This window comes from Gymnoscopelus microlampas, assembly GCF_963454915.1.
Source record: "Gymnoscopelus microlampas genome assembly, chromosome: 24".
In the NCBI taxonomy this organism is placed as follows: domain Eukaryota; kingdom Metazoa; phylum Chordata; class Actinopteri; order Myctophiformes; family Myctophidae; genus Gymnoscopelus; species Gymnoscopelus microlampas.
The window spans coordinates 30789980-30802943 of NC_139961.1; the positions used below are offsets into that span (position 1 = coordinate 30789980).

The following is a 12964-nucleotide window of genomic DNA, read 5'->3' on the forward strand; positions in this document are numbered from 1 at the left end:
GTTTTGATACTACTCCTACAGATTTTGTCCAAACATCACGCAGGTACACAGTATCTCTATAGTCATTAAACCGAACGGGTATGTATATTTTTCATATTCCATCCTGATTGGCTAAGATTGGCTTCCAAAGTTTGCAGGAGTGGTCAGTTTTGAACAATATGCCTCAAACAAGCCGATTCACGTTTCACACGAACGTGTGAAACTGTGCGCACTCCCCAGAGGCCAAGGAAAAACGTGTGTGTGTGAGTGTGTGAGTGAGTGAGTGATGAACATTGTAAAACCAGAAAAGAAATCACCTAATGGGGATATTTTTATGGCCCACATGAGGAAAAGTGTTACAGTATATGGCCAAAACATTAATGTTTAGGGTTACAATGTTGAAGATAGACAGGTGTGTACAATTACCATACTGTGTGATCTTAGACTTAGCGGGATCGACGGACGGACGGACGGACGGACGGACGGACGGACCAGACAGACAAGCGGACAGATGCATGGTTGATGAAAGAATGGATGGATGGAGAGGAGATAGATTGATGAAAAAAAGATAAGTTGTTGGATATAGTACACACATGTGGATGAAAAACAGTTAGTCCATTAAAATGTTGCTGTCATAAAAGCAGTCTTATACCAATAACTTCGTCCATCAGATTCCTTCTATGAGAATCTTTGAGACTTCTATTTAAGGAGGGTGAATAATTGTCTATACAAAAGTTCTTGTTATCCTGCCCTCAGGTGTCAACTACCATGATGCTGTCACTGTTATCTTTCTTACACTTCCTGCTTTTGGTGTGAGGCCAAATAAATGAGGACTTTTATTATCTAACACACATGCTGTACTGAAAATTCGGACAGGACAGTCACGTAATTGCTGCTGTGTTTTCGTAGCCTGTTTTGTTACTGCAAGAAAAGCAAAAGACATTGACATAATATATACAGGTTTACAAATAAACTTTGCACAAAAGTGTGTTTAAAAATATATTTTCGACTCTGGAAATACAAGTTTGAAAACCAATGGCGAGGCCACTTTTAGCAACTATGGGCCCGATTTGTGGAACAGCTTGCCAGAGGGCATGACCTTCTTTTTCCCCACTTTTTATATAAATGTATGTATACAAATAATAATAATAATAATAATAATAATAATAATAATAATATAAATTAAGCTTAACTGATTGATTTCAGTTACTATATTTTAAGGGAGCATTTGTCATCTGTATAAAGGAGATTCCTGTGCATGGTTACGTAATTGACCATCTGTCTCCTTGTTATTCTTATAATCTAACCCAGTCCTCTCTCTGAACCCACTCTTCAATGTTCAACGGATGCAATAAGCAACCACTTGCAGTAGATTTGGGATACTTAAGACTAGAGGGAAACTTGAGTGAGAACAATCAGTAACTAATCCAGGACCAGGTCTGGTTGCAGCTGTAACAAAGTCCAAGATAAAATATTTCCTGGCCTCCACACCAGAATGAGTCATGCCCTTGCCTTAAGTCTCTCAGGTCTATGGCCTCGCAAGTTCCTGGATGACCAATGATTAACTGATTAATAGCATCTATCTTGCCCTGTTATGGATATAAAAACAGCAGTCAGCTGTTATCAATATTGCTGTGCTTACCTGGACGCACGTACGTACGCACGCACGCACGCACGCACGCACGCACGCACACACACACACACTTTTAATAGAGAGCTGGAGAGACATGGGAGACTTCTTTTACTGAACAAACACTCTATAGCAATGAGTACTATCAGAATATAGAGCTATTTAACACTTATTTTAACCAAAGTTAATCACTTACCCTACCTTTAATATAGATGTAAATTCCTACTCCTTTGACATACTTACAGAATATGGACTTACTGCACATTAATGGATCAGACATGTTTGTATATTATCGCAAATTCTAGATTTGATTTTACACCTCCCACTCCCCTGCTCATTGCCCACTGCTGACAAGGTTATCTGCTGCTCGAGTTCCTTTGTGTGTGGGTGGGTCCTCACTGTACTGTACTGTCTTTAGCTTGTCTTGTTTTTGTTGTTATTTGTTTCTTGAAACCCAGTGTTGTTATATATTTTTTAGAACATCCCCCACCATCTTGATTCAATTCCTTATCCAAAACCTCAGTCTTTGCAGACTTTACTATTGCAACGTCCTCCCTGCTGGTCTGCCTGTTGGAAGCATCCAGAATCTTCTCCCTCCCAGCTCCCATGCTGTGGAATGACCCCCCCCCCCCCCCCCCGCCCCCCTTATAGACTGCAGACTCACTTCTGATTTCTGCAGTCTGAAAATTCACTTCTATAGACTCCACCAGTACTCCTTATGTCTTTGTATCAGTACTTGTTGCCTATTTAGACATATAATGATTAAAGTTGCATTGCTTCTAAGAGGAATAACAGCCTAGTAGTGAAATAATGATATTGTCCCACAAAATGGATACAAAAACGTAATTAATATAGATTTAAAAATTCCATGAAACAGATTTAATTAAGATATTCTAGCACAGTAGAACCCTGAGTGTCCAAGCATAATTGTGTGCTTTCGAGTCTATCTACTGGTTCATGTGATTGAGAGACTCTAAGTGCAGATGTATGTCTGTATGGAATGCAGGCTTCTCTGACTTTATCACCTGGACCTCTAGGGTCCCTATTCTGGGCATGTCATAATAGAACATTTGCCAAACAATAGCAGATCTACAAGCTTATGTCATCTGCTATTTTTGGTGAAGAGGTTTGGTAGATGTAAAAAGAAAAAGAAAAAAGGAGTAGACCAAGCACAGACCCCTGGGGGACCCCAGTCAAAGTATAATAGTAGATGTGAATGTGCAACTAAATCTTTAATAAGACGCTTTCCTCCTGTGAATGACTGACCTGACTAGTGTGTGTAAATGGGTAAGAACTGCTTAATTGGCAGAAAATTCTAAGAAAATGTCCAAATATTCAACCCAGTTATGATAAGCACAAGAACCCACATGTACTCACTATTTTTGAAAATTAAAACTATAAAAAGTAAGAACATTCTTAAAGAGATTAATTACTACTTACAGACAATAATGACGTCAAATGCCCAAATACACGGCAGGTTGAAAGTAATTAAAAACAGGTGACGATGCTGTCATTTACATCAGAGAATACCAAGTACAAGTAGCCTACAATGATTTAATTACCTCTCTCTCTGTGCAATGCAGTCACACTCCTTACACGTGGACTTCATTTCTTTCTTTCTTTCTCTCCCTCTGGTTTGATACAACAATGATGACTTTAAGTGAACAAGGATGAGCGTGGGCTGTCAGATATCCTCAGGACAAAGAGTTTGTCCTGATATCTCTGTTCTCCATCTGTAATGGAACAAATTACATTTGTTTGAACTCAAAGGATAACTAGGTAACTTTGAGCCTAATTTAAAAAAAAATATATATATATATATATGTGTGTGTGTGTGTGTGTGTGTGTGTGTGTGTGTGTGTGTGTGTGTGTGTGTGTGTGTGTGTGTGTGTGTGTGTATATATATATATATATATATATATATATATATATATATATATATATTAAAAAATAATGTTTTTCTCCCCTCTTTCAGCCACTATAAAATTATGCTGGGGTGTTTTCCTGCAGAAAGACACCCTCTGGCTGTATTTTGGTTTTGTTCCACTGTTTATGTTGACATTCATCCCCCACAGACAGAGGCGTCCCTGCCTCTGTCTGGGGAGGGGGGGGGGGGGGGGGGCTCAGCCGGGGCTCTTATTTAATCCCTTTGAAGTTCAAAGGGGTTGTGCACCGAGTTGATTGATTGGGCCATAAAAGTGACAAACTTGTTCTGTGCTCGTTAGTGCTCTCTCTAATGAATTAATGCATCAAAGACAGCCTGTCCGAGAGAGGGGAAGGGAGAGTACATGTGTACACACAGATCAGAAAAGCTACCTATTTAGCCTTTAATGACACTGACTGAACCAGTGTGTGGTGCCAAATATCAAATATGACATGCCATCTTAACTCCTAATAATAAGCTTATGTAAGTAGGCTAGTGTTTGAGTGACTCAGATGTACTGTACAACAGTGCATAAATTAAACATTGTGGAGAAGTGTTTCAGTTTTTGCCTACCACCACAAACTGCCTCAAACCAGGCTGCTATATTCAGCTCAGCTTTATTCAGAGTCTCATAACTATCCACTGTCAGATTGATGGTTTGTTGCTACTAAAACAAATGATTGAGTGGTAGCCTACCTTCTCACACTGAGGACTGGATCATTTGGTTTGGAACTGGTGAAGGGAATACCATCTACACTCATTGGCAGAGCGGAGCAACCCAAAGTTTTATTTGTCACTCTACCATTTAATTTCATATCACATCTGAAAAAAACAATCCATTTTACATGGCCCCTATAAACCAAAACCCACATGGATTCTTTACTACAGAGCCAAATGGTTTCACATGTATAATTATTTGTAGAAGGAATAACATCTCTATGTAATATACAAACCTCATATTATTACAGAATATGACAAGGCTTCTAGTTACAGTGAGTAATGTGCATGCATGCCTTGAAGACTTGAAACCAACCAACCATGGATTTAGGTGCCAACATCCACACACAGTTGGTCTGTTGGGAGAAAAAAAAACAGTGTACAACACTTCCCTCTGCTGGACATGTCTATGTACATGCACCTCCAACACATTTATTCAAAGATAAATTCAGATTTCTCTAGTCATAAATATGTACTTGTTAAGATGACTAGAATGAAAACCATCAGTAGGCTACTCTTTGGTTGTATGACTGGAGTTGAGCACAATAGGCCTATGCCAAATATTGCATCACTTTATTTGCCTGAAATTTGACATAATGGTCAGCCCTATGTTTCCTCAGTTTAGGGTTGGGGTTGGGTTTGGCGTTAGGGTAGGTGTCGGGTTGTGGTTAGGGTTGTGGCTAGGTTTAGGGTTAAGGTTGAGGGAACAGGGCTGAGGGAACATAGGTCATAATCAACCGCTGGGCTGACCTAGGACAGCGACGTGTAGCACGGTGTCTGAATTGTGGTTGGGGGCCGGGGCTGCTTCCCTAAAAAATAAGCACTGTTTTTCTCAGTGATCCCTGGCACAGGCTGCCTCAGCACAATGGCTGCTGGCAAGCTGTGGATTCTTGTTGGCAAATCCCCCTGGTATTGTGGGCCTATTGTTTCGAGGCTTTAGCTGTGTGTGCCCGTTGAACGCCACCTGCCTGCTGCACCCTCTCACCCCAATCAAACCACCAGTGTAATAATATTGTGCCTCTTCCTGAAAATTCTCTGTGGTCTAGAATAAACACTGCAGCTGATGTCTGCAACCACTGTGGTGTGTGCACACAGACACATGTGCACGTGAGGTCGCTCTTGGTAATGGCTGCACTGTATGGCTAACCCTAACCCACAACTGTGTAAAACAACTGCTACCCTTTTCAAAACTTTTATTATTTTTTGCATATTTCGTATATAGCACAAAATAATCACGACAGCAATTTGTACACTTTTAGAGTTAAAATAAGACCCTGGATAATTAATCGAATGAAAGAAAACAAGGCACAGAGTCTAATTGCAGCGTGGCTTCCCTGTGCAATTCAAAATACAGTTAAATACATTAATTATCAGTTACCTGGATAACTGGCTTGAATCCACCTACATATACTGTAGTAGCCTACATCTTAAAATGCAATTTGAAAACACTTCTTTAATCTTACTGTAGTGGGAGAACTGCTTTCCCTCATCTTTTTACACTGGGCTACAGAGATATGCATATCGTCAACAATGCCTACACATCACCAATGAGGTGCTGCCAGCTGAGTGCTAACATTGCTGAGCTGTGATTGGCGTAGCAGCTGACCTGCATGGTTCACTGTATGCTCGTGGAAGTGTGACCTGTGCTGTGATTGGTCAACGTTTTTGGGGGCAGAGATACATACACAGATTCAGACAAACCATCTCCAGACATGGAGGTGGTTCTAGACGGCTGGACCCATCAGGGTCACACCTTAGAAAGGTCTTCATGTCAGGATGTTGCGATGGATTTGACGAATACCTCAGACACCATTTTCATAGTCAGAGAGGCAGAAACAGACCCAGTCAGCATGCTGTATGCGGTGCATTTTTATTTGATAAGACCTAAGCTAGGGAGAAGGGAGCTGAGGGGTGAGGTTAGAACAGGTAGTGGTGTTAGGGGGTGTATCTAAATTGGGATAGGTGGGAAGATGGAGTCATTTAAAAATCCTGGATGCGTCGGAAAGACCCAATGGCTGGATGGAGGGCCCCCCACTCGCCGTGGCGCCGGTACTCTCCCTTCTCCAGCAGGTACTGGCGACCCCTGTAGTTTGGATGTTCATAGAAGACCCAGGCGCCATCCTTCACGTGGGCGGAGCAGATCTCGCGGTGGCGCCAGTGGTCTGTCAGGCTGGGCATGTCCTCGGCGAACTCAATCATTTGACCACTGAAATCTTGACGCTCGTAGACGCGGATCCTGTGTGTGCTGGAATTCGCCTTGGGAGACACAGAGTGGCAAGTCGTGGTGTGCATGCCAGAGTGTTAGTCACAGTTTCATTGCAATATTAGAAAAATAAGTTCTTATTGCAGCTTCAATAATAAAATGTGGACCTAATCAAGAATCAATTATATGTCACTTACACACTTACAAGCAGCAGAATGATGGGTGGGACATGTTCCGCAAAGACTGTGGAATGTGCTCTGTACCTTCATGCACCCCAGAGGATGACACATACTGATTTAGGTGACCCCATGCAGTACATAACTCTAGCCCCACCCGTAGGCAAACATTTCCAAGATATCCCAAATGCGCAAGTTGCCATGAAAGTTACTGAAACCTAAACGTTATCCCACGACCTTGCCTCTAGCACCACCCTCAGGCAAAAATGTCAACTTTGCACAAAGATAGCTCATAGGCAGATTGCACAATGAAAATCATATATACATTAATAATTTCATAATTAATCTAAGTTCTAAGACTTTTTTTTTGTCCCACCACCAGCGAGAGTGTGGCTCTAAGTATGGTAATGCCAGTTGGTTCAAACCACCTTGGCCTGGTTGGGTGTAAGGGGCAGCACGGCCTAAAGCCCCAAGAGAATTAAAGACTCTTAACACTTACGTGTCTGACAAGACGACAGGAACGGATAGTGTCATTAAATCCGTTCCAACGCTGAAAGTCAGGGTACTCCCCTCTCGACAGGATGTACTGGTATCCCATGTAGTTGGCTCTCTCATAGATCACCCAGGCCCCACTCTCTACACGGATTGAGTTACAGTGAGCAAAGTGGGAGCTGAGCTCGGGACAGTCACTGGTGCACTCATAGAACCGGCCTTGAAAGTTTCTGTCTTCATAAAAGAAGATCTGCATGGAAAATATTGCAGTATTAGTTGAACATTAGATATAGCCCAGACAGATTTTAGTATCAATACATTATAATAAATAACTTAGTTGTGCAATTTATTTAAGGTTTTAATGAATTACGTATAGGAAATTGCATATCACACCAGATTGTAGATAACCAAGACTTCTACAACAAACACTAACAATTAAAAAAAAAGAAAATTCCATACATTGCCAAGTGAATAATAAAGAATAATTTGAAGATATGAATGATAATATAAAGCTACAAAAACAAGTTGTACAAAAGCTTATCAAAAGTAATTTAACAGTAACTTAAACCCTATATACTTTGTTGAACGGGGTCCCCCATTTGACTATACTTGGACCCCTCTATTTTTCCTGATGCCCAGAATATTGACACTAGGGTTAATGTGGATAAAAGAAGTAAAGAATATAGTAAGTATAAAAGATTTGAAAACAGGTTTGGGGTCTACTCTTTGACTCTACTCTAACATAAACACACACACACACACACACACACACACACACACACACACACACACACACACACACACACACACACACACACACACACACACACACACACACACACACATGCACTGCCAACACAGAAGCTTATAGCAAATACAAAAATAAAAATTCTAACAAAATAGATACAAAAACATTGTTTTTACTTTGCAGGAAATTGTTTTACAGTCTGTGCAAGAAGTAATTACTTACCTTCCCAATGCGCTCCATTATTCCACTTTATTTTGCTCGTCCTCACTCAGTACAATAAGCCCCCTGACACAAACACACCACACTGACAGCACCATGGTTGAGATTTATATATGAAGTACAATGAAATGCATTGACAGTAGAATGATTGTCATTCAAATGAGGGTGTCATTAACAGCTGATGCTGTTTGTTTTGCTTTCATGTTTAATACGTGCAGTATTATGCTGAGCTTCAGAGTTTATGGTGCCAGATCACGGAACAGAAATAATTGGTTGTAGTGGCAGTCACTGAAATTTGGGGTGAAATTTGAATTGCATTTTTGGGTCAATGAAACCAAGACATTTTAGATTGGCATTTGTTGACAAGTCTTTTACAACTTCCCTCATTACTTCATGCTGATGCAAACCCTGCCTGTACAATGGAGAAAATAATAATACCTGGGCACTTCAGGAGAGACTACCCAAATCAAATATACTGGAGTACTCTGGCCTGCACGTCTTTTATTGTTTTGCAGGGGTGACTAAGTGTTTTGCAGTCACGCCTGCAAAACAATAAAACATGTGCAGACCAGTCAAGTGCTCCAGTATTTTTGATTTGGGTAGTCTCTCCTGAAGTGCCCAGGTATTATTATTTTCTCTGATGCAAGTTGTCCCTTTTGAGCACCGACGAGCCCTTCTACCTTCTACTGGCTGAAGCGCGCTGGACAATTGTGACCTTAACCTTTGACCACCAAAACGAAATGATCTCTTCTGGGTGGCATACTGATCATTCCCACCACATTTCATGAGATTCCGCTGATCCATTCCCAAATTTGACCTTGATCTCGAATGTGACCTTTGACCAATTCAACCGAAACGTTAATCATCTATTTGGGGCAGCCAAAGTTTTATGAAAATCTTCATATCTGCTCTTGAGTTATTTTGCACAAAGACAGACCTCGACCTTTATTATGAGGTTGACCTTTGACCTTTTTGATCCAAAAGTTAATATCGTCTTAGGGGCAGCCAAGGATAGACAGGACGGATTGCAATACCCTGCCAAACAGTGCTGCATGCAGGGTGGGTAACGATTTTGAAATGCCTAATGCCTAAAACATCATAAATGTATATGTTATGAAGTGAATCTTACCTTTATCATGGTTTATAAGAGTAGGTCACACACGATACATTATTACAACATTAAAGTAGGCTCCAGCAATATTCTCTTTATACAGGACAAGAACAATAACACCAAGCACATGGTTCACAGCAGTTGAATTGGATAATTCAATCCGTGATTCAAATATTTATCCAGGCTTATCACATTGTTCTGAATCAGTGGAGCCCCCAACACTAAACAATGCAAATGGAAAAAGTGCAGAGCATCCCAGAGCCACTGGATGCTGCAGAGCATGCTGGCAAACACAAGGGCACAGGAGGACATTTGGTTTGATATCAAATGCTTTTTGGCTGAGTCAAACCCTTAAAGAGTCAAGCAAAGGCAAGTGAAATGTGAGCTTGAATCCTCAGCTTGAATCCTGGCATCCCTGCCACTGGCACATTTATTCACAGTGATTCTTTATATTAGCTGGAACCGTGACGGGAAGGCATTCCTAAAACAATCTGTTCTTGAGATTTCAGATTCAAGTGCTCTCTGCACTTCACTAGTGCATCTAAATGCATTGCAAGGGGATTTGAAGGAGTCTTCATTGCTTAGCTGATTTAAGTGATTACCACAAACAAAAGCATCTGGGGTGTAAACCTTGTCCCCACACCCACCACCTCTTCTGCTATGTCTCTCAGTTGTGACCTTGACCTTTTTGACGCAAAAGTTCATTTCATCCACCCATCAGTTCTTGATTTAGGCCTTTATCTTGATTGTGACCCTGACCTTTGACCTTTTTGTCGCAAAAGTAAATCCTCTCTTCGGTGCAGCCTACTGATCGTTCCCATCAAGTTTCATGAAAATATTTTCTCACACATATGCACGCACACATTTGTGCATTTGCCGATCTTTGTAAAACTGCAGAAAAACAACATAAAATTGCAGTACGGTATATTCTAAATATTGTTGGTCAAATCCAGTACTTTGCTGATTTTACAAGATGTAGTGTTGAAACATCATAAATGTATATGTTATGAAGTGAATCTTACCTTTATCATGGTTCATAAGAGTAGGTCACTCACGATACATTGTTTCAACAATACAGTAGGCTCCAGCAATATACACGCACGCACACACGCACACACACACACACACACACACAAACACCATTCCCAGGCTACAATTAAAATGTTGATTGATTTGTGATTTGTATCAGTTAGATGATGAGTCATGTACATTTCGGAGGATATACATATGTGTATATAAATTAATTAATTAATTAAGGAAATTAAATTATATATATATATATATATATATATATATATATATATATATATATATATATATATATATATATATATATATATATATATATATATATATATATATATATATATATATATATTCTATATTACATATATGGGACTATGTTTGGACACGCTTGTTGACTTAGGAAGCCTACAAAGGAAGTGCATTCACGTCACCAAATTCCACGGCTTCATTCATGACTCCTGTTACCAAGAGGAAGTAGGTGTTCCTCTCAACAATGAAGAGGCTATTGTGAAAGAATAGAAACATTAAACAAGGGATCTGCAACATGCAGGACTCAAGTATGCAACTCGCACTATAAACTGAGACAATTATTCATTCTTAAATTAACAGATTTGGTGCTAGATTTCAACTCAATAATTTTATTTCATTTATTATGTGTATGTATTTGCTTATACAACTGTGTTTTCTGTGCCCACAGCAGATTAATCTGACATCTATTGTATTTCTAATGTAATGCATTTTCCGCTATCAGAGAATTTTAATAGCGCGAGAATATTCTTCTTCTCTGCCATTGAACGGACACAATAGCGAATGTAGAATAACCACAGCTGCACACAATGGCCAATAACAAACCAGTCAGTGTGTCATTATACAAGGGCCACCATATTATACTGTCCAGTCAGGACTTTACACAATGGGAATAGAGATTCTGTGGCTGTATAAAAGTACCCTGTACAGTGCATTGGTTCTACAATTACTGTCCAAATATCATACTTCCATCCACAGACAAGCAGGAGACTCATAATCATCATCATCATGACCATGGGAAAGGTGAGGCATAGCCAATGAAGAATTCAAATGAAATAGAGCCACACCGATTTATAGGTTTGATTTGACATTTTTGATAACATCCATATTTGCCATTATGCAGCCAATGTGTATCGATCTTTACGAATTTCAGAGTGAGCATGGAGATTGGCTATTTTTAAAGTGCTTTGAATAGGACTTATTAAGTGGTTAAATAGAATAATGTTCAGTTTATGTGTGTACAGTATTTTATATTTACTTGTTTCCTTTTAAGTTTAATACTTAATTAAAAAAATGTATCTATCAAAAAGTGATTTGTCTATTTTTATGCATTTGTTTAAATGCTCTCACATTGAAGCTTCAATCAATCAAAATTGTTGCACTTTTTGGACAAAATATCGGACTAGAACTCTCATTGGTTGTGCTCTAAAAATTAAACCTTGCATATGCATATTCACTCTCCTCATCTTGTTTTTTTTTCTAACAGATAATCTTCTATGAGGACAGGAACTTCCAGGGTCGTTCCTATGAGACCACCAGCGACTGCCCTGAGCTGACCTCCTTCCTGACCAGATGCAAGTCCTGCAGGGTGGAGAGCGGATGCTTCATGGTGTACGATCGCTCCAACTTCATGGGGAACCAGTTCTTCGCCAGGAGGGGCGAGTACTCCGATTACCAGCGTATGGGCATGACTGACTGCATCAGGTCCTGCCGCATGATCCCCATGGTAAACCCTGCAACCTTCCAGTCCAATAATGTCTGGCAGCATGGCTTTATTCAGGAATCAGAATCTAAATCTAAATTTGCAAAACAATTCCTCTTCAAAGTGAGGTTCAGGGACCGCCATGCAGGGGGTGTTTGAATGGGAAAGTGAAAAGGTTTGAAAACCCTCCTCTACAGCATGTGGTGTACTGCAGGAGTAGCCTCATAGAATTTGTTGTTATGATAATTAACCAATTGAGCCCTACCGTCCCTCTGGGGCGAACATTAGGTGAAGATAGCAGATCGACAAGCTCACAATGCTTCGTGAACTTGTAGATCGGCAATTTTCGGCAAAGATATTTAGTGTATGAGCAAAAACAGAAGGGGGCCTAATATAGAGCGCCTGGGGGACTCCGGTTAAATACGTATATAGGGTTTAAATACGTATATATGGGGTTTAAGTGTTTTTTATTGTAAAACGTGATGGCCGTCGTTCCCTCTGCAGCACAGGGGACAGTTCAAGGTCAGGCTGTACGAGAGGGAGAACTTCGGAGGCCAGATGCACGAGGTGAATGAGGACTGTGACAACATGATGGAGCGCTACCGCATGTCCGACTGCCAGTCCTGCAACGTGATGGACGGCCACTGGCTGATGTACGAGCAGCCCAGCTACAGAGGCAGGATGATGTACCTCAGGCCTGGAGAGTACAGGAGCATGAGGGAGATGGGACAGTCCGCCGGGATGAGATTCAGCTCCATCAGACGTATCATGGATTCCTGTTAGTTCACCGTTGACTGTTGAACAATAGGTTTTTAATAAAGGCTTATAAACCTGTATATGAAAATTCCGTTTGTATCATTTGTTGGCAAATATATAGGAAAACAATTGCTCCAAATTAAAAGCCCTAAATAAATGGAAATAATAATGTTGCATAATCATATTCAACATGCAGAGTTTGTCAACTTTCAAGTTTGTCCATAATGGCTTTCATTGAACTCAGACCAGCTGTT

General features: G+C 40.4%; 2 protein-coding genes across 2 annotated transcripts; one reads left to right on the top strand and one right to left on the bottom strand.

The window, feature by feature from the left end:
• Nucleotides 1-6230: 6230 nt before the first annotated feature.
• Nucleotides 6231-8109, bottom strand: LOC311040454 (gamma-crystallin M2-like; the record flags this gene model as incomplete). Its single annotated transcript, XM_084050755.1, has 3 exons — nt 6231-6506; nt 7129-7371; nt 8092-8109. 3 exons carry the CDS (start codon nt 8107-8109, stop codon nt 6231-6233), a joined length of 537 nt encoding a protein of 178 aa, XP_083906881.1.
• A 3151-nt stretch (nt 8110-11260) lies between these two features.
• LOC311040455 (gamma-crystallin M3-like) lies at nt 11261-12737 on the top strand (the record flags this gene model as incomplete). The annotated part of the gene is made up of 3 exons (XM_084050756.1): nt 11261-11275; nt 11739-11978; nt 12459-12737. The coding sequence occupies 3 exons, from the start codon at nt 11261-11263 to the stop codon at nt 12735-12737; spliced, it is 534 nt and encodes a 177-aa protein (XP_083906882.1).
• Nucleotides 12738-12964: the final 227 nt, after the last annotated feature.